A 22566-nucleotide genomic window follows, 5' to 3' on the forward strand; every position below is an offset into this window, starting at 1 on the left:
GACCATAGGGTTTCACAATGCTCTCTTCAAAATATGTGTAAATAAATAAATACAAAATATAAATCGGCTGAAAAGAATCATGGCAGAGTGCATAATTCTAGCTCATGTTATATAGTAGTATAACATATTTCTTAAAGCCACAAAGCAATGGTTGGGAGCCAGACTGGACTAATATAAATAGCAGCTAAAGAAAAGCCCATCAGAGAAAAAGAAAACAGAATCAGTGAATTGTGGTTAACCAAGTCCAAAAATCATGCAAGAATAACAAAAACACACACATAAGACACACAGATAAACATGTACACACACACACAGAGGTCCAGCAGCAGCCCAGTGAGCAAAGAAAAACTCTTCTCCTACATTTACCTGCTCAGCCAGTTTCCCTAACCTGTTGGGCTGACGGGACAGGGCAGGACAGATAAATAAAGATATATATGTATATTTAAATACACTGACCGTCACACATGCACACATGCACACACTCACACATAAACAGTCACCAGGGAAGAAGAAATAAAATAGAAAACATAGGGGACCCAGGAGAAAATTAAAAATTAAAAACAGACACACAGAGAATTCATGGGTGGATTTTTTTTTCCAGAACCTTAAGAGGAAAAATATTTTTTTGTATTAGTAACCAACCAATCTGGGGTCGAGGGAAAAAGATTTACATTTCAATCGGATCTACTGAGGTAAGGGGTGACGGAAAAAAAACAACCTAATGTAGCCCTTTAATTTTTAAGTTCATGGAGATCATAGTGGTTGCGTGCATACACTCTATGCACCGTGCAGCAGTCACAGGATATAAACGTCACTCCACCCTCCCATTGGTCGAGGTGAATTTTACGGAGAATATCCTGCTGCGTTCTCACATCAGCCCACCCGGACTTGCTGTGGAAAAAATAATAGGATCGAGCGAAAAATGTGTTTGTTTGCGTTCACACATACGGCTCCTCCTGGAAATATCAGGAGTTTTTCAGTAGTTTATTTGCAAGTGTGAAAGCCCTAGTTGACAGTTTCTTAACTTCAAAATCAGCCAGGCCTCTTGATTATGTTTTTTTCCATTTAGTACCACACATACATTATGTTGTCTCCAATGTGGCCTTCTTCATTCTTGTGCACTTTTTGTAGACATTGAGCCTCTAAATAAACGATATACCAAATACCAAGCGGTATTAAAGTGGTGCCAATCCTGTGTTTTTCAGTGGTGTTTATTTGATTTGTAAGATTGGACTCTGGAATGGACTCCCTTCATCACCTCCCTACTCGCGGCCCTCCACCAGCAGCTTCTTACCTGCAAACATATTGCCACATTCACCCTGCAGCCGAAGGTGGTGCTGACGGCGCGTGGTGAAAGCCCCAAGTCCTTGAAGATCTTTGAGAAGGACTGAGTGAGTGCAATGCGGGGCCTCTCCTCGGCTACCACCATGCACGTACGCACGCAGGACAGGTTCACATTTCGCAACTGGAGAGGGGAAAAGGAAGAGGCAAATAAAAACTTCAAAGACATGTAAGTTCAAATTGTTTAAAACATACTATATTTATTGTAAAAAAAAATATCTAAGGTTCAATTTGATGAGTGAACCTTAGACCACTCAACACCCAAAGTGACAAACTGACCCGCAGTGCTTCGGTCTGTGAGCCCAGGCCCTTGGTGCACATCTCCATGACGGAATATGAGCAGAAGGTGACTCGCACTTTGTACTGACTGACTGCCCCGAGCCACAGAGATGCATTGCTCTCCAGCTCCAGAGGGGGAACCAGGATCGACTGGTGGCCCGAGTACACACTGAAACCAGAAACAGACATGCAAACAGAGAGGCTCAGTCTGAAGACAGTGTAAAGCAATGCATATTATCAATGTTCCATCCCATGCTCCGATGCTTTTATCAAAGATTTTACTTTCATTACCTGCACAGGCACCAGAGAGCGAAGCCCAGGCCGCAGTAAGGGTCCAGACAGATTGCGATCTGCCTGGATGGGTACAGCTCACACTGCAGTTTGATGGAGCGACACAAGGCACTGGTGGCAGCGTGAGACATCTAGAGAGTGATTATAACACACAGAGGCTCAAATGATAAAACATTTCATTTACCAGATTCTGTTTTATTTTTTGTTAAGATGTAGTTACAGAAAACATCTTGTTGAAAATATTTGTAACATCCAACATACTTTGACCCCTGCTAAGATGCCTGTTGTGGACACACTGAAGTCCAGGTAAGCTAACATCTCTGGAGTCGGGGGCTTGTACATCTGGGGGCTTTTCTTCCTGGGGAGATCATCTGGAAGATGAACAGAGGTAGAGGAGGAGAAGATCTTAAAAAAGCTGCTCTTTGGTGGCAACAGATGTCGCCTTTGTGTATAAAACTGACCTGTGTCCAGCACCATGGGCCAGCTCTTGATATCCACAGCAGCAGCTGCCTCTTTGGACTTAAGCAGCTTCATTATTGCTTGAGTGGTCAGGATACACACCGACTTACTGACCTGTAACACACCCACATCACAGTATTACTACATATATGTTACTTTTAATTCTTCACCTTATCTGATGTTTGAAAGAAAGACACATTCACTGGATTTGATAAGTGTGATAACAGTGATAAGAGAGCGCTTAAGCTAGCACTTTGATGCTGTTCAGCTAAATCTGTTACCTCTACGATCATCTTGACAGTGGGCAGGGTGGTTGCCAGATTCTGGGGGTGTGGAGGTCTTACAGTGACAGGCACGCATCCAGCATACAGGCAGCCGTAGAAGGTTGCAATTAGGTCAATTCCTGCACATAAAAGACAGAAAAACGTAAAATCTGAGGGCAGTGGAAGTCAGGATAAAGCACTGATACTAATGAACAGGACTGAAAAGTATCATCTCTTACCTGGCGGGTAGACAAGCGCTACATGGTCTCCAGTGTTGAGGCGTCCCATCAGTGCTGCAGCCACTCGTTCCGCACGCTTGTGCAGCTGCAGGCAGGATGCAGTGCTCGCCACCGTGCCCTGAGGAGCAAAAGGTATGTATACAACTTACATTCAACTAGATGGCTATGTTTTAGACGATCAAGGACAATAGCAAGACTTAAAACTCCTTAATATGAATCTCCATGTAGAGATCTCTATAGAGACAGCTATCGCCTGCTTTATTAGCTCTTTGTAAGTAATGTTGCAATCAAATACTTGGTAGGTATTCCTTCATTTATATTATTCATTGCCAGAGTAAAAATCTATACCTTAGCATTGAGAACAAGGAACAGAGGATGATCTGGAGTGGCCTGAGCTCTCCATTGCAGCACATCTTGTATATACAGGAACTAAAGCAGAGTGAGAAACACAAGTTTCACTACAAAGAAATGAGAGTAACACAGCAAACCAAAACGGAGACAATGATGAATCAATACACAAACAAGGAGGAACATGGTGGCACAAGGTGGGTGTTAGAACTGCCGGAATGATGGATGCGATTGGATTTAGATTATGCATGACTGAAAAGAGTAATGGGTGTAAAACAGGTACAATCAAAATAACACAACATGCAACTCTAATTTGTCACAGAGGGGAGTCAGAACATTGTATTTTTCATAAGGTGGCTGTAATTCCAGTTCCACCGCCTCATGTACGTATCCTTTCATGTGTCTGTGGATATGTGGAGGTGATAAGTGGGTAAAATGAAGACGCTTTTCTACTATACATACCTGTTCATTGTCCTCCAGCTGTGCCACATCTCTCCCACAGGCCTGTGCTATCCTCTTCCCTGCCACCAGGTTTCCCACTATCATAGAAGCAGGACTGACCTCTGTCCCGCAAAATAACATTCAAAGTTAACATTCAAATCAATACAAGTTTAAACAGAAATTGTAAAAATAAATGATATACTTAAATGTGTCTTAATGCTCTAACTGTCTGATTCCTGCGGGGGATAGTTGCATGTGTACCTGGCTGTTTCTGTCTTGGCTTGGGCAGGTTGGTGACACAGGTGTGAGGGCACATGAGGACGTTGCAGGGGTGCAAGGCTCCCTCCAAGAAGCGCTGTTTGGTCTCAGATATATGGATGCCACCCAGGGGAGCCTTCGGAAGTGTGTTGGCAGGCACCAGAGCCAGGCAGTACACTCCCACCTGGTGGATGCTGTCTATAGCCTGCAAACAGACAGGACAGAAAACATTTAAAGTGAACTGTCACGATTGAAAACATGAAAACAAACTTGACCTTTGTGTTATGTGTAAGAATTAGTAACCAATTAGATGTTTTTTTTTAATAAAGTGGTAAGATGTGACAAAGACTGAGCACAGTGAGCACCTGAAGGACGCGGCTCATCCACTGGAAGCTGTCCTCCTCTGAGGCGTCTGGTCTCTGCTCGGCCACAACAACGATCCTCTCGTCATGCAGCACAGACACAGAAAACACAGCTATCCTGGAACACAAAAAAAGTATTGTTAAAGCTGAAATAACCTTAATGTATCAAATTCTTAAGTTGCTTGAGTCCTAAGTCAGAAGAGTTAGAAAACATCACACAAGTGAAGGATAATAGATAAAATAAGAAATGAAATTTTACCTCCCCCTGTACACAAACTTCATTGGCTCCACTGCCAGTGCCGTGGCAACCACGTCATCAGCATTGTGCCTCCGCCCACTGACCACCATCAGCCCATCCATCTTCCCCACAACAAACACAAGGCTGTCCTGTTGGAAAACACAATGCACAAACTGTTCAGTGGGCAGATCTTTGTATTCACTTGATCTAAAAGTTTAGTGTGCATTCATACAGCTGAGACATGAAGTAACTCTGCGTGTTAAAAATCAAGACCTCATAGCGTTTAACTGTTGGCTTAGTCATTCTTATATCCTTGAGCTCTAAGATCCTCAGAGAAAATCTGCTTTCAGCTCAGGAAGAAAAACCTTCACTTTTGGCTTTTCTTGTCATCGTCTGTCCCTGGATTCATTAGCTTGTGACACTTTTCTGGCTAGCTGTATACATATAATTCTGTCCTTCACAGATTTAAAGTGTGAGTGACAGTTGTTTTTCTAAAATATAAGGTTGATTTTGAATAAACAGACCTCCTTGTGAACAGTTTTTATCCAACTACAGAAAAGCACAGGAGAAATCATCTCTGAGTGTTTGGATACTTGAATTGCTCGCTGCTTCAATGAAAGTCAATTTCTCTATTAACTAAAAACTTTTTGTGATTTGAGTGAACTAACCCTTTACATGGGAGGGGGCAGGTTGAAAATACAAACAATTTACGGTACTACATAACACAAATTGATGTTTTATGACAAATAAATGCCATTTCAGTCACATGTGTACTACAACATATGACAACTAGAAAGGTCAATGAGAATTCATATATCTACAACTATCTTAATAATGTCAGAAAGATTTCACAGTAAAGGAAGGTTAGAAAACATCACTTTAAAAGGTTGGAACTTACCGGTCCTACAAAGCCAAGCAGTGAAGTCCTTGTAAACGGTCTGTCACTGATAGGAAGTCCAGAGGATAATACTGGGATTGTCTGCAACAAGACACACACACACACACTTAAAAACACACATTAATAAATAAAGTACAAAAGAAAAAAAACTTTTGTAAATGAGACACTCACCTCAAAGACATTCTTGGTCATACCCGGGAGGCCGTAGTAAGCTACGCCTGTGCTACCTGAACTCACACAGATCTCTCCAACCTCGTCTGTCTGACAGATATAAGGAGTCCCCTCCACCCGCACCACACACACCAAAGCTAGAGACACACAGTGAACATGGAACAAAGGAGTTTTACAATATTATTTAAAGTAGATGTCTAAGTTGCTTTATGTGTTTCTGTTGGGATAACAACATTTGTTTTACTCCCATGAAAAGTGCCAAAAGTTCAATGAGTAAGTGAAAACATTTGAGGCTCTTTTCAGGAATATCCCTCAAAATTTGATGTGAGCAAATCAATTCTCTGGAAACCCACAGCAGTTTCGAGTGAAAACTAAAAAACAGGAAAACGTTAAAAAAAGAGGAAGCGTACTGTACCTCCAGGCATGACTTGTCCCACATCCTGCACTGTCAGGACAGAGAGTTTCTCTTCCGTGTCCACACGTATCACACTGTGGCTCAGCCCTCCCATAGACAGCACCGCCTTCCCAGGAGGAGGAACTCCCATTTCTGGAGGCCTGAAGACATTTTACGGTTACACTTATTATCACTGAACACCAGAACACAATAAAACACAAAATGTAAAACGATCAGTTTGTACAGTAGACATATACATCCTCATGTGAAGTTCATGTGAATCTGTGAGAATCCAGACTTTAAACAATGATGTACCTAAATTAATTTTTTAAAAACAGAACCAGTTTGCCTTTTGAAACATTGTTTGTGTCACTAAGTTTTCCTCATCCTTTTTTCCATACCAAGCTTTATGATAACCATAAAGCTCTCCATCATCTCATGTTACTGAATCACAAATGTAACTCCTCCACCTGCAGGATCCCGCTCATGTTGCAAACCGTGTGTGTTTTGATCTAATAAAGGCGCAGTTACATCTGCTCACCTGCGGATGGCGACAGTCATGGCTTCTGAGGAGCTGGCACATGGGCAGATCACCTCAGGTCGCAGCCCACGTGCCTGAAACACGTTGAGGAAGGCGTCGCAGGAGGATATCGACCCTGTGTTAATACACACAGAATCTCATATCACAGACAAACAAAGCCAGCCAAACAGATATACAAGCAAACACAAACAAAACAAATCAATGGGTATCCTCACGGTATCCCTCAGGTTGTGTGTTAAAGAATTTTATTATACGGGAATCTGCTGGTGGACTCACATGGGTTTGCTCCGTCGGCTACGATGAGCATGCGCAGGGAGCTCAGGCTGATGTCTCTCTGGTCTCTCTGGGCCAGCAGGGACCAATGCATGTCCCTCGACTTCACCACAGCAACCCGCGCTGTGTGGGGGACACAAAGACAAAGAGACATGCTCACAATAGATTCATCCAATCAACACCTGTCATCTAGTCTGACAGTCAATCACAGATCCCCAAATCTGACAGCAAAGAGCAGCATGATTTGACTCAGCTGCCAACAGGTGACTCAGATCACCGCTCAGATCTGAGACGGAGGACATGAGTTTGATTCAATGCAGCAAGCCAGCTGTCCTCGACCTGCTCAGGGCTAATACAGAGGAACTAGAAATCAATGAGTCAAACAAACTATTGCTTTAATCCATTGAGCCCTGTCAAATCTGCTGCAAAAATCAAAGCTCTTAAAAGAAGCAGAGTCTCTCCAGGGTTCTGGCACAGTTACTGACAATAAAATATAATTGCACAATGTTTGGTTATTTATCATTCCACCATCAAGCAAACTGTTCGGTATGTGTGCTACTTTGTGTGTTACATAATTATCGATACTAAGTTGCAACAAAAACTGGTTCAGTACAAAATGTAGATAACATCACGTTGCATGATCGTTCTCTTAATCTCTTATAACAGGAATGAGATGAAGCAAGCAGATTAATGATAGAAAGAAAGTCAAGGACGACCAACCTTTGTATGTGTGAACCTTCTGTATCCAAGACAGGGGGTTGACTTTCATCAGGGAGTAAGGAATGCTGATCACGTGCATCCGATTCATAACGCTCTGCCATGAGCGGAGACAAGCGTCAGAGAAACACCAAAAATTTGTGTCATTGAGTGTTAAAGCTACATGATGTCACTGTGAACAAGCTGCGAGGCATGACAAGATTCAATCACCTGTAGCTAAGAGTTTGTTTAAAGCACGTTAGCTCTACTGCTGTGTCATTTAAGGAATTTAATACATGCTACAGCAGGTCATATATGTGCAGTGAGTAAACTCTGTGACATGTTTAACACCTGCTGAGTTTGAATAAGTAGGGGGAAACTGGATATTTTTACAGGTTTCAAACTCTTGAGTTATGATAAGATGTTTCTGCCCACAAGGACTTCATTAGTCTGAATGTTTAAATACAGATAGGGTCCTCAGAGGAAACACGTTGGCCAGAAAAATCGGACATTTTATCTGCAAACTGAGCATAGAACTCTTCAATATTCAATGTTTTAGCTTTAAAAATGTTTAAAGTCCACTCACAGTGAGAACACCATGCCATAAACCTGCTTCTCTCTTGAAGTCCAAGACGTTGGTTATGGTCTCAGCTGCAAATCAAACAAGAGATTATGCAAAAATCAGGGTTTCTGTAAGGCTTTGAGCCATTAATTCTGACATTCTTCACAAGAAAAATCACACATCATCCCATTATTTCCAACACAATACAAGCCTTGTAATGAGCAAATCCTATTCAGAATCAGACTGATTGAAACTCTGTTTCAGATATAGACATGGAGAGCCTGGTGGGGCTGCCTATAAGGTTTTATTTAGAGTAAGAAACTGGGACAGTGGAGTAGAGGAGGTGCCATATTTTTTCTTTTAAGTAGACCTGACCCAGGTCTGACGCAGAGAAACACAACCAGCTGAGCAGCTGCATTTATCATTCTTGACTGTAATTACACTCTGGGAATGAGAGCACCGGTATGGGGAAGTTCTGCCTCGTGCATTATTACAAAAAATAATGAATCTGCTCTGCACAATCTAACCTGCAGAATCAGTAAGAAAAAATATCCATTACATACATTTTTGATTTTATTAAAGCTTGCTTTAGTGCTCCTCCTGACTCCATTTCTTCTTTCTCTCTTCAGCAGAAATCTTTGCTTCTCTTATGTTGGAAAATAATAAAAAGATGGAGACAACACAGAGCTGAATAAAGTACGAGTAAACAACAGAGCGTCCTCCTCACCTTCAGTGTAGCCGCAGGCCTGTGTGAGAGCATGACAGTGATCCAGCATGGCTGAATGAGACACTGTGATCCCCATGGTGCTTCCTTCCTTGCTGGTTTTATACTGCAAGTAAAAAAACAACAACAGAGAGAAACATTTGAACAATTACACTCCAAAATAATAATGTACAGACATTAAAAAAAGTAGCTTAAAATTATGAAATATTCCATTCCAAACATGAATGAAAATGTCATAAACTTCTCTTTGTTTTTGGTAACATCAAAGAGTTTACACTCACCTCTATGTAGGCTATGTCATTACTGGCTTCCCGTATTGGAGGATACCAGTCTTTTGGAGGCTTCACGACATGTTTTCCATCTGTCACAAACCACAGCAACCGTGGCCAGCCTGCAGAGTAGAGACACAAAGTCGATTCAGTCGTAATCAAATTATACACAAAGACAGTCAATTCAAAATACCAAACAGGCTGTACCTTTGAAAGTTGCTACCTCCCCTGTTTGTGCTTTAGGCAAGCCTTTCTGACAAGCGTCGGTGGTCAGCGCCAACGTGACACCACAGCTGCCCAACAGAAAGCCAATCTGTTGACTTCCTGCATCCTGAGAGACAAAAGAGGATGAAAAATGTGTAAACTTTGGAAAACTGTATCTGCCAAACAACCAACTATTAAAAAAAAAAAGAAAAGAAAAGAGAAAGTCCAGAAGATAAAAGCAGGAATTGTAGTGGGGAGAGAAAGAAGGGCGATGACAGAAGAAGAAGGAGAATCCTCAGATCATCATACATAAAAGTAGCAGCAGGTGCGAAAGCAGAGTGAGGGCCAATCATTATTAAAAACCCCACTGCTGAGCATCAAAGCCTATGCTCTGACAAACACTCACTCATATGTGATTGGCTGTGCAGATACATTTAAAACTAGACTTGTGCTGAGCAAAACATACTGAAGAGAAAATAAATATTCCGTGATTTAAAGAAAGAAAAACAAAGAAAGCGGGGTGGGGGGGAGTTGGAGGAAAAAAGAGTGTTGGCAGAATGACAACAGCTGGCCTGGGATCTAATATTTTGACTGGAGTTACAGATCATTTCACCTCGCTCAAATCTCATTTGTTACAGCACAGCATCTGCACACAGCGTGCTCATGGGAGACAATCAAGAACAGGGATTAATACACTGTCTGTGTAACTAATGTGGATGAACTTGGTTCAGTTTGAGCCAATGAATGTGTTAGAAATCAAAATGCTTTATAACACATTGTGATTTATTCTGGGACTGGAATAGATCATAAATAAACCAACATTGGAAAAAACTGTGCACATGTTGTCTCTTCTCCAGTAATTTATGTGTAAAATGTCCAGCAGGGGTCACTATTGGTCCACAATATCCTTCCAAGAGACAAGACACAAAACAACACAACACGTGTGTCCATGTATGTGTGTGTGTGTGTGTGTGTGTGTGTGTGTGTGTGTGTGTGTGTGTGTGTGTGTGTGTGTGTGTGTGTGTGTGTGTGTGTGTGTGTGTGTGTGTGTGTTTGTTTGAGGGTTTGTGGGTGTCTCAAGGTACAGAGTTATTCACATTGCATAAGATGCAACCAGAAAACTCACGTCTGTCTAGGATATAAACCGATTTTTGATGTGTTTCTGCAATGGATAACTGCATGAAGTTACATGCTCAGTGTTGCATGATGCTTGTTAATGTACATGTGGACTTATCCCTTTAAATCCTCCCAGTGGAAAATTTCCAGGAGATTGTTTTTGCCTTTACCTTTCGTGTCAGTGGCACTTCAATAGGCACAGGTACCAGCTCTGCCAGGAGACAGCCGTAGAACGCAACCATGAACATCACCGGGTCATTGTTGGGGAAAACAAGTGCAACCTGCAGGTGTATCACACAGGATATGTCATAGTTAATATAGATGGTTCTGGGTAAGGGCACAATAATGGTTGTGCAGAAAGAATAGTGAGTAAGTAAACATCTACTTCCAATCACAGGTAAAAAGGTGTTCACTTAGTAAAGGTGTTTGAGACAATGAAGCTTTGTCTACTCTTGCACAAGCTGAATATCCTTTAAGACGTTCCAGCCTGCTGATAATGCATCAAGAAATGTAACATCTGACCACCCTAGTTTCATCTCATGACTTACTCTGTCTCCAGGCATGAGCAAAGGCTCATTCCTGGTGCTCAGCTTGTTCAGGAGAGTGTAGGCCAGTTTCTGACTGCGTGTCCATAGTTTACCTGAGGTGATAATAAGAGAGTCAAATAAAAACCATAGTCCATTATTTGTCAAAAGAAGACAAGAGAAGATAGTGTTTTAAGTCATTGTGAGTAATGTATGGACTTGGTTGAACCATACCGTAGGTGAGTGTGTAGACGGGCTTTCCAGAATTGTCCAGTCCCGTCAGACATGGGCTCTTGGGCTGAGTGGTGCCCCACCGTTGTAAGGCTGCTGGTAAGGAGGGGGGCCACTTGTTTACCACCCCGAGAGGCTCTCCTTCTAGGGCACTCATTTGCTGGCCTTCTGGCTTTGGCTGGTTGGGATCTGGATGCTGGACTAGATACACGAGCAAGGAAAAGGATATCAGTTTTTATGGTTGTATGTTGAGCAACAAAACAAACTATGTCCAAGTGTAAATGTTTTATTTTCAGTGAATTGCAATTTTATGTTTTAAATCATACAGCTTTCTTTAAGTAAGGCAGGGAAATAAAGTGATAAAAAAGAGATGTGTGTGATAATACAAAACAAAGGTCCTTAAGTGCTTATAAGGAGTGAGTTAAGACAATAACTCCAGAGAAACTGGGAACTGCACTTGCTAAAAAGTCCATGTTTTTTTCTTCACCCTTGAACTTTCTCCAAGCGGCCTATTTTGATCTGACTTTCATCTTTCATCTGTCCATCACTATTTTCCCATCACACTCTCCTGAACTCTCTGGCTAAGTGGAATTCAGAACTGTTTACCCGAACTGGCAGATGACCCGCCAAATAAAACACCCTATCTCATGACTAGATCCAATCCATTCCAGCCTGCTGTCATTTTCAGCTCTGTGTGTTTTTCTGCTCACACTGAGGCTTGCCATGTCACAGATTATGTGCCAAAATCAGGACGGCTTTACAATGACCTGCTCATGCATAACTATTCCTGCAGCTTGCTCATTTTCACAGTGTTTATTCAGCCTGGCAGAGCACCCACCCAAAACCCGCAGTGGACTGGTAGGAATGGGGGGGGGGGGTGGTTACATAGGGCTGGTCCACTGTGTGCGAGTGTCAGAGCGTGTTTCTGTACCCAGTATTTCCGAAACCGCTTCCCTAGCACACCTGGTGGTCTCTGCTCCACCAAGAGACAAAATAACAACCGCTGACCTAAAAGAGTTCCTCGATTGTTTATTTGTCAGGTGTGGCAAGTGTGTGACATTTTTATCTCAGTTGCAACAAGAATATGCAAATAAATCCACAGACAACTGCAAAAAAAAAAAAAAGAAGACAAAATCTCAAAGCGGATGTGGCTGTCACACTCAAAAGATTTGATCCTTTACTGCCGGAGTCAATGATCAGTATTCTGATCATGCCACAGAATGAGGGATGCTTTTTTTCATGATTTATTGATTTAAGAGAGGAATTATCATTCCCTCCAGGCTAGCTTACCTCCCAGAAGCTCCTCGAAGTCGTCGACGAAGAATTCTCGCAACGGCGGTCGCTTGGGTCTCTTGAGAGTGTTGAGCAGCTGCTGGATTTTGGAGGAGACGCGGCTGTTGACTGGAACACCTACACAATGAGATCGGAGGGGATGAAAAGAAGACGGCACGGGGAAATAAACATGGCAAGGCAAGAATATGGAGAAAAACAGTCATGGCAAAGGCAGAATATGTGAGTTGAAAGAGATGTGAAGGCAGAGTTTGGGGGTGGATACAGTAGAGAAAGACAAATGCATAAAGTTTTGTTTTTGAGGTTTATAAAGTAAAAAGAAGGTGATAGATGAGGAGAAGGAGATAAGAAATGAGGAAAGGTCAATGTCTAGCTTTACTGAGACAGAGTACAACCAGCTGACACTCACATCATAGCTGGACATGACAAACAGTAGACCTCAAGGTCCTCTACAGTCACCCGCAGGTCAAAGGGTTACAGTATTTCCATCAAGAAACTGTCTTTTGAATACCACACAGGTGCAATAAACCAGGAAATAAGAAACCTTTTAGCCTGCTGCCAGGCAACAAAGAGGTCCTCTCTGCATAAAGTGATTCAAGGGATGTCTGAGAAGGTCTCTGCTTCAAACAGGATCTGCAAAATGTACAACTAAGATCAACTCTTGCCACGTTAAGACAAGTCAAAATATATGAAAAATCATTAATGAGTCCGTCACAATCACAGAGATTTGGACCTTTGTAAAGCGGAGAGAATGAGAAAAAGACAGCCAAACAACTGACTAAGGATGAAAGAATGAAATGTCCAGTTAGATTTTAGACATGGGTCCGTGTAAACTATAATCATCACCGGACGTTTTTTCCTCCATATGAAATCTGCTTAGTTTGGGAGAGGTGGTCTGCGTCAGACATTCCAGACAGCCACAGGAGACGAAGGCCACAGCTGCACACAGCTCGCCTGATCTATCTTACTATAATAAGCCTGGCTCAGACAGACTCTGCCTCCTCTTGTAGGGACAGATGTACTGGGAGTAGACATGTGGGGGTCAGCGCTGCACCTGATGGGCCAATTAGAAAGCCCCAGACACACAGGACAACATCTGAGGGCCTTGAACCCAACGCACTGAACGGTTACATCACAGACTGCCTGTGATGATGACTGTATCTTACATTTTTAGGATTTTCAAAATGTAGGTCGTCGTAGTGATGTGTGTTGTTAAAATATGAATTAACCAACAAACTTACAGAAGACAACAACAAAGGTGGACATAAAGAAAAATGCTTCATCGCCTTATTTGACTTTTCTTTTCTCTTGAGAAACCCTATCAAATGACAAAAACCAACAATGTGTTTACCCACTTATATATGTTTTTTTTAACATATCGGCAAAGTCTATGTTTACAGGCCTGAAACTCAATTTTTTTCCGACAAAAGAAAGCACAAGGAGGACAGTACATTTTGGATTAACTCTAAAGTTGAACACAATACCCAAGTTTGTCTCATGTGACCCAAAGCAGAAGAGTGGCTCATTGTTATGTTTAAAAAAATCTGAGATTTATTGGGGCTTTTGCCTTTCTTAGGACAGCTTGAGAGGGAAATTGGGGGGTAGAGGTGGGGGTATTATGCACCAAACAGCATCAGGACTGGGAGTCTAAACAGTGACCAGTGCCCACTGGTGCATGGGGAATCTGCACGAGGCACCTGCTCTACCAACTAAGCTAAACAGGCACTCCCTTTAATCATATTTCAACAATGATGGAGGTATTCTTTATCAGGCTATATTTGGGTTTACATATAACTTATTAGTAGAAGTCTACATTGTTGGTTTTCATCTTTAATAAGATTTGTCCATTATGCACCACAGTATGTGCTTCGTCAAGAAAACAACACATACAGCATCATTATTGGAGATATAACCCAAGTTACTGTGTTGCGTGATATTTATTCCAAACTAAGAGATTTTTATTACAATGACCACAGTGCTTGACAGCTGAACACACGGTGTGGCTACAGGCCACAATCCCAATCCAATTTTATGCATTTGTCTTTCTCTACTGTTTAATACAAGTTTGTGTCACAGAATATGATGAGACATAAACTGACAAGTCTTGGTGTCTCAGTGTGAGGACAGAAACTAGAGTGTCAACATGCTTATAATTCACAACCCAAAACCAAAAGTTACACTTTTCACAGCCAAGAGCTTTTTACAGACTGCTCCACACAACCATACTGGAGAGAGCGTTCACATTGCTTTGAGTTAGTACAGATGCTATAGCCTCAGCAACACACTCTGATATACAAACACAAACACATAAATATAACGACTAAATTCACTGGAGCTTTGCTTCTTTTTTTTTTTTTTTTAAGCAAAGGCAGAAACACACACAAGCACAAATGTACACGCAACAGAGTGCAGTGCACATGTAGCAGACGGGCAGAGTGTGAGGAACAGTTATAAATACCATCCATTAAATTGAGGGATCCATCACCTCTCCCCTCACAGCCTAGAGGAGAGACACATGTCAATGTAAGAGCACTGCTAACTTTGTATGAATGTGTGATAGATAAGTCTACCAGCAGCTAGACATATGAGAGAAAAGGCGTAAGAACACACTGTTGTTGTTGTTGTCGTACCATGACAACAATTCTAGGATTTTGTGCTGTTTTTGTTATTTTAGTCATTTTTTTAATTTGTCACATGGTAAAACTTTCATCAGGAGTGTCACCAAGAAAACAACACATACAAATAATAATATATACATATTTTGTTTTTCCAAAGAAATATCCATAGATGTAACACATCCATTTCCTCTTTGTGTGTCAGCCAGGTGGGCTGGTGTAGTATTGATAAGCAGACAATTAACACCATCTTCATGACAAAGGGTGGATGACAGGAGGGGTAAAGCTGTGGTGAAGCTGTGTTCTAGTTTCACGCTGCTAGCTTATTAACGTATTGGACGCTAATTCAAAGCAGCATATCAGCTCTGATGTTAAATGAATGGAGCGGTGACAGGAACACACGGGCACTTCTTCACAGAATGGTTGACCCAATTGTCATGTATAGCAACTCAAGAAAACCACCTCGTTGTATAAACACTGTATCACCAACTCGTTCAACCCTTTTGAGTATTTCCTGAGATTAGATCATCTGTAATGATGACCTTTAGAAACATAAACAGTTAAATTGAGATGATATACACTGCAATGACTCCTTACTTTACATCTGATCTCATAGGTCATCCATTGCTACATTGCACGACATTTAATTCCCGATACTGGCTGCAAAATAGACAGTGCCATTTGAATGATGAACGATGTTTGGGGGCTGTTCACTTTATGCACTGATTCACAAACAGAAACTAGCACAAGAATCACCTGTAAAAAAATGGTTTACAGCTCTGCCTTAATGAGTTCCTGTTTTTTTTAACTCAAAAAGAAGCAACATTCCTTTTTAATCATTATAGGTAATGTGTTTTCATTAGTGTCAATGACATTTTAAGCATTAAGGTAGACACATCTTATCTTGGGGGTGGTTTGGAGAGGTGCAGTTTTGTTACCATGGCAACACAGTTGGGTCAGTCAGCAGCTTTTGCCAGTATGAGGCAGACTAACTAAGAAGAAGACAGAGGGACGGACAGCAGGGGAGGAAGGGAGAGGGAGGTGACTGGGTTGATGTGTGTGTGTGTGTGTGTGTGTGTGTGTGTGTGTGTGTGTGTGTGTTTTTGTGTGTGAGAGATTGAGCAGGAAACTCACCATCTGCAGTCTCCATGACGCTGGTGTGGTGGTTGTGGCCACGGGAAACGCCTCGCACTGAGGCTACCTGGGGCCGCTCAGCATGAAGTGAGGAGCGCTCCGACAGCCCCGTCACATCAGGGGGCGCTGAGTGGTTATCTGTGATGAGTGGGGTGTCGGTGGGGGTTACAAGGTCAATTGCCAGGCCTTTTTCTTGTTGCCATTTTTAATAAATGAAAATCTTGAGAAACAACTGATCTGAAGGCTTTTTTGACACCTACACGCTGAGTCTTTACCTGGGCAAGAGTATATTTTACCTAATTTTCCATTACCTTAATGTCTCCTCAGATACAGAATAATTTCATTAAGTAAGACATAGAACACAATGCCTGTATAATATGAATAACAGGCCAGTGTAAGAACATTGTAAAAGCCTTTTTGAACTCTAAAAAAGTCTCACAGACCTTTGAACCAAAGCAGCAGGCCGAAACACCAGGTCATATTTAAAGGGAGATACAGTTGTAATAATCATTTATGGTAACCATGATAGTTTAATTTATGTACTTAGCTGTGAATGTTTTTTTTATAGAAAACTGCAACATAAAAGTGTGAGGGCTCTACACAACTGGCCATTTAATTAAAAATAGCAATCCTTATGTTCAGTCAGCGCATGGAAGTCTATGTCATGTCAGGGGGTTTGTTCCCTGTTCTGTTTGTCTTTTTTTCCAGCACTGAAAATGTTTGTTATAGGAAACTGCAGAAAAACCTGAGTGCCAAGGTTCCCCTCATAAGCTATTATTAACATATTAGGTTAACAGCAAAACATGTGATTCTTCTGATGTTTGTTATTACAGTCTATATAAGCATAAAATGTTGCTCGTGTGTGATTGCCTTCCCGTCCTTGTCTACTGCTGAAGTGAATGACAGGCGGAATCAAAGATTGAAAGGCCAAGCCACAGGATAATATGGGAGATATATTTACAGCTCCATTCAGAGCCAGTAACTGTCGCTACTTTATGACAGCAACCTTGAGGGGAGACAAGCTGGTCAGAAATCAGACATCTCCATCCTAATAGGATATCGTTCTGCCAGCAACACATACAGACACACATGAGGGGAGACACAGATATACGAGCAAGACACTGTCTCACTTTGCTGCTGTGGAGGGATGGATGGAGATAAATCCGCTGAATCTCATTAACTAGCTTTTGACACTCAGTGGCAACATGGAACAGGGAGTTTTGACGTGGAAGTGGCTGTGAACCCTTTCACATGACTGAATGACTTTAAGATGACTGAGACAGCTAATTAAAGAGATGTTTATTCAAACTCTGTCGCTTGTTCCCTTTGTCTTGTTTCATCAAGAGCTTTTGTGTTGTTGAGGGAGATAAGGCCTCGGCTGTAGCAGATGTGTGAGACATGCTGACTGTCTGCGATCGATGTGACAGTCGTAGAAATCAGTCTGAGCAACACAACACGGATTCAAATGTCACCCTTTCGACATGATTGGCTGACAGTAGAACACACAAAGCTTCTGCTGATGTCTGCACATTTAAAACAGTGCAGGGCTATGATTCACTTCTACAGATAGATGAAGCAATTCAAAAACATAGGACAGTCCTACAGGCCTGTCAAATATACAATAATACTGTATGTGAATTCATTTTTCCATCAGGGTTACCCCAATGAAACTCATGAGATTTTTTTGCCCCAGCGCAACAGAATACAGGGAATGTTATATGCAGGGAATCATTTCAAGCATCCAACTTGTTTACCTTATTCTAGTTCACCATGTCCAACTTTAGCTGAAAACCAACCTACATACTTTTCACACTTCCCAGATTAGCTTTGGGGTGCAAAATTTTTTAATAAGCATTGAGCAAAACATATTCCCCTCTAAACTAACTTGATGAGAGTGTCTATGAAAAAGGGATATGGATCATACAGATTTGCTTACTGAGATGTGATGAAATGAGAGACTGCATGTGTGTCACTGACCTAGCTGGGTGTGTGCCATAAGGTCCGCCAATGCGGTAGCTGCGGCGTTGGCGTTGAGGGCTGCGTGGGCAGTGGTGTTGGTGGTGGTGGTGACAGATCTCCCTCCCGGGTGGGATGAGGTGGATGACGCGGAGGATGAGGTGGACGAACCCTGGATGACACGGTTAAACCAGTGCTCAACGGCCGGGTGGCCATGGCCCTGGTAGGGCGTGGAGGTGGCCAGACGTCCCTGCCGGCGCAGCGAGCCCTCGTCTTCTGACGCTGAGGAGGTGTCTGTGTTTGACAGGTCAAGAAGGGGCAGCGTCACAATCTCGGACAAAGACATGGGAAGGACTATAAAGTCATCAAGAAAATGACCGGGATTTAGTGTATATGCAGACGATGCATTGTTCTATTTATATATACTGTTTAGAGTACATATAAGATAGAGGGATGACTAGATGATTTCAATGGAAATGGAAAGGTCTTTTGACTTTGCTGGTTGTGTATATATATTTTATATTGATTGCCTATAAAAGAAGCCACATATCACACAGGCATAAACATCCCACGTACAACTGAAGTGAACTGTCTTTGAATGATAAAGTGTGAAATACTTAGACAGCAGACAACAGAGTGTCTCTATTTGTAGAGGACATATTACGTTTTGATTTTGAAACACTAAAACTAGACTGTGAGCTTAATCAAAAGAACACAACAAGAGAGGCAGCTTTAAAGAGAAATGTCTATGGTATAAGTCTTTTAATACAATGGGTACTGCTTGAAAGTTAGGCAGCTATGAGAAATAGTGCTTGAGGTGGGTTGATTTCAGTTTCTTCTTAGCGTTTCAGAACATTCCCATATCGTCTAATAACATCAATTCTGCTTGAAGGTGCTGCATCAGGAAAGAAAACCTAAAATACTAACATATATATCATACTTGAAGAAAAGAAACTCACAAATGGCACGATGACTTAATAGTGCTCTAAAAATAAAACATTGGTAAGTGTAGTGTATGCTTCTATTATTTTGGCGTGGACTCAAATCCAGTCACTAATGATACCGTCTCTCCCTTGAGGTATCTGTGAGCAGTTGGTCTGAGCAAAAATAGACCAAAAGGGAACGACTTCAAAGGAAGGATCGTTCGAAATGAACACATTCCACTTCATCTACCACGCTCCCAGAAATATCTGGTTTTTGGATTGAATCGCTGAAATAACACACGAGCTGAGATCGGTTGTCTGCAGAGAAATGAGTGCAATAAAAGGGCTAAGCAAAGCAGGCGTAGGCATCATCCACTTCCAGAAAATGACAAACTAAAGTTATAAATGATGACAGTTTTCAAAATGAACAACAAAGGTCACACTTGACCCAATTATTCACCATTGATAAAGCAAACGGCAGCACATATTCTGCAGCACTCAACCATGAAATCACAAAACTTGTTGCTCTGTCAAAAATTATTGAAATAAAATCCAGTACACTTACTAAACACACCAAAAAAAACAAAAAACAAAGGCCACATAAGATGGAAAATCTATTCTCAGTGTCAGAGACATTTAGGAAACAAATGAAGCCTGTCTGTGTGTGTGATCAGCTTGATATTCTCTAAACCAATAAGCCTTCATGTGATGAATAGAGGTCCTAATCACATGTAGCTACAAGTTGAGGCCACCAGTTAACAGACAAATTCAGCATTACTTTCCTCAAGCTTTTCTCTTTGGGTTGCAGAGGCTGTCAGAGGCTGGAGGAGGTCTGATTATACAAACCTCAAATTTAATGTCTCTACAAGCAGCAGACTCATGGGGGCCGTCTCGCATTTATGATTCTGTTTTGTTATTCCTCTCTCTTTACAATCTCTCTCTCTCTCTCTCAGTAACCTTGACACAGATACACAGAGTGAGAAGGAAGAAGGGGGGCAGAGAAAAATGTAAAATAGAAATAGAGAGGTGGAAAGTATGAAAAGAAACTAAAATAGAGAAAAGTATTAGTCATGGATAAACAGAGAAAACAGGAATACAAGGTGAGTCAGAGAAAGTTATGGAGGAATTACAAGTAGGGAGGGACATAAAAGAGAGGAAACCTGAACAGACACAGTATCAGATGCAGAGTTCTCCGCTCGTCTCATGCAGCGATTACATACAGGGCTCAAGCAAACAAAGATTAGTAATTAGTAAAGTTAGCTGAACTTGTTCAATGAAATTTCGTCGCTGCATCTATGTCCTATACATGGTAAATCTGCTTCATCGATTACTTTTCAGAACTTTTCTAGTTCTGAAAAAAGTAATTAAGATGCCAAATGCTAATGTCAGCATGCTAACACGTTCACAATGACAATATTAGCATGCTATATTTGCTAGTTATATTTTTCCCTATTTCTAGTTTACATTATCTACCTAGCACTGGATAGAAATTAAAACTGATGGGAGTCCAAAAGTATTCTGAACGTCTGTATGTCTAAATTTATTTTGTCTGCTTTTTATGGATTCCATGATTGAACTTGATTTAATTTGTTTTGTGCACCCTGTTTTTATCATTTTGTCTGTGCATTGGTTATACTGTTGTGCTACATCCACATTTAAGGGCTGCTTCCTTCAAGGTGCACATTTTTAGGCCGATTGCTTCAAAGTCGTGCGTCGAAAGCCGTTTTCACATATGCACTCCGGTGCCACTTATCTAGATAATTACAGGAGGACTGCTCCGGAGATTCTCCCGACCTAGCCATTCACATATGCTCCTCACAGCTGGAGACTTTCCCTGTCAGAGGGGAGGGGGCTCGGGGGATTTCCCGAGGTAAGACGTGACGTAAATAAACAACGCGGAAGTAGCGGCCAAAGCAACAGAGTCCGCTACACAACGTTATAATGAGAATATTTGCCTTTATATCAATGCTATGTGTAATCCAATGGAATGACAACATCCACAAAAGAGAGGAGAACAACATACTGACGAACAGAAAACATAATGCAGCCATTTAATTACGTGCACGGAGATCATAGTGGTCGCGTGCAGACACTTTAGCCGGTCACTGTATATAAACGTCATTCTCTTTCTATTGGCTGGAGTAGAAATCTCCGGAGTATATGCTGCCACGTTCAGACATCAGCTCACTCGGACTTTCTTTAATACTAGGGGTCTGGCCGGAGAAACTCTGGGTAAAGTCTGCGCGAAAATGCAGCTGTTTGCGTTCACACATAGCCTAAAGAACCTCCGGGTAGCCTAATCTCCGGAGTTTTTCAGGAGATTTCCGTATGTGTGAAAAGGGTTGAAGACTGTCAAACTTCAAAGGCTCCTTCAAATGCATCAGTATGCAATAGTCGATTATGTTCTGTCATTGCATCGATGCAGAATCGTCCACAACCAAGTGTATCGTAGAACAATTGACTTAAACAGCGCTAAAGAACAGTGGTCTGGTCTTCTTCAATCTAGATTTGTGGATGAATTGTTTGGCCATAATAATCAGGGCATTTTACAGCAGCTAGTTCCCATGCTGCTGTTGAGGTTGCTAGGCGACAAGGGCGGCACTTTTTTTTTATTGAATGGTAAACTTAAAAAGACTTTGCTCACATTACTATAGAGTCTTCACAACCAGACATGGAGTGGTCAGACACAAAGTGTGACCAGATGTGAACAAGCCACTGATACTAAGCAGGTTTACAGATTGAAAAGGAAAATGTTTTTAAAAAATGCATTTGTTTTTTATTCAGCTAAACATTAGAGCTCTGTTCAGGGTTGAAAACTCACTAATCCACTAAGCATTTTAATGGCCTTTAATTTAAATGGTTGATATCTTAGTTCATGTGTATTGAAGGTCTTTTAAACTTGGATAAAGTTTATTTTTTAAATGAAATGGTTCCATTGGCTTTCATTGGCCTGTCATTTGTAGCAGAGTCTCAGATAACTCAGATAATATTATATTATATGTGGTGATTTTGTGGGTTTGTCAGCCATGCCCATGTATTTTTTCACAGTAGATTACAGTTGATCCATCAGAAGTGACTGAAAACAACCATGACGATGACCTCTCCTTTTACCAGTTCAAACTCCAGTGTCTGAGCACTTAATCCGGTTACTTGGTCCACCGCTGTGTCCTCTCACTTTACCCACAGCATGAGGCTCTGAGGCCCCCCACCAATTAACTTTTAGACACCAAATAAGCCACTGCAGTATTTGAGAGCCTAGTAAGATTCCTGTGATCAAATCCCACACAGATATCACACAGAATGATTGAAAGATACTGATCTCAAAGACATTTGTGGCAAAATAACAACACAATATATTTTTGGTCACTTTGCTCTCAAACAAAAAGAAGCTGCAGAATTCAGACAAACTACAAATATTTACATGAGCCGGCCCACACAGTACAAAGTTACAAAAGCAAGTAAAAGGTCAACATTAAACACTTTGTTAAAAATCTGATTATGCTTTCATTATGCAACTCATGTGGGA

The 22566-nt window shown here is 41.5% G+C and overlaps 1 protein-coding gene across 3 annotated transcripts in view; it reads right to left on the bottom strand.

Annotated features, from left to right (window-relative positions):
* The window catches only part of dip2a (disco-interacting protein 2 homolog A), a 79333-nt gene that overhangs the window by 5235 nt on the left and 51532 nt on the right, over nt 1–22566 (bottom strand). For 2 of the 3 annotated variants that reach the window (XM_061054271.1, XM_061054273.1), the window contains exons 5-33: nt 18139–18411; nt 16162–16299; nt 14871–14912; nt 12413–12532; nt 11126–11323; nt 10916–11007; nt 10538–10648; nt 9255–9378; nt 9060–9169; nt 8782–8884; nt 8079–8143; nt 7517–7610; nt 6800–6919; nt 6524–6638; nt 6004–6143; nt 5589–5725; nt 5418–5498; nt 4541–4668; nt 4285–4399; nt 3923–4124; nt 3683–3783; nt 3221–3301; nt 2873–2990; nt 2652–2773; nt 2373–2484; nt 2173–2282; nt 1912–2042; nt 1621–1789; nt 1295–1465 (exon numbers count right to left, since the gene is read on the bottom strand). In XM_061054271.1, coding sequence (XP_060910254.1) covers nt 1295–1465; nt 1621–1789; nt 1912–2042; nt 2173–2282; nt 2373–2484; nt 2652–2773; nt 2873–2990; nt 3221–3301; nt 3683–3783; nt 3923–4124; nt 4285–4399; nt 4541–4668; nt 5418–5498; nt 5589–5725; nt 6004–6143; nt 6524–6638; nt 6800–6919; nt 7517–7610; nt 8079–8143; nt 8782–8884; nt 9060–9169; nt 9255–9378; nt 10538–10648; nt 10916–11007; nt 11126–11323; nt 12413–12532; nt 14871–14912; nt 16162–16299; nt 18139–18411 — 3623 coding nt within the window. The remainder of the gene's footprint in view (nt 1–1294; nt 1466–1620; nt 1790–1911; nt 2043–2172; nt 2283–2372; nt 2485–2651; nt 2774–2872; nt 2991–3220; nt 3302–3682; nt 3784–3922; nt 4125–4284; nt 4400–4540; nt 4669–5417; nt 5499–5588; nt 5726–6003; nt 6144–6523; nt 6639–6799; nt 6920–7516; nt 7611–8078; nt 8144–8781; nt 8885–9059; nt 9170–9254; nt 9379–10537; nt 10649–10915; nt 11008–11125; nt 11324–12412; nt 12533–14870; nt 14913–16161; nt 16300–18138; nt 18412–22566) is intronic. The other variant, XM_061054272.1, reaches the window with a different exon arrangement.

Source organism: Labrus mixtus, chromosome 13 (genome assembly GCF_963584025.1).
Source record: "Labrus mixtus chromosome 13, fLabMix1.1, whole genome shotgun sequence".
Lineage (NCBI taxonomy): Eukaryota > Metazoa > Chordata > Actinopteri > Labriformes > Labridae > Labrus > Labrus mixtus.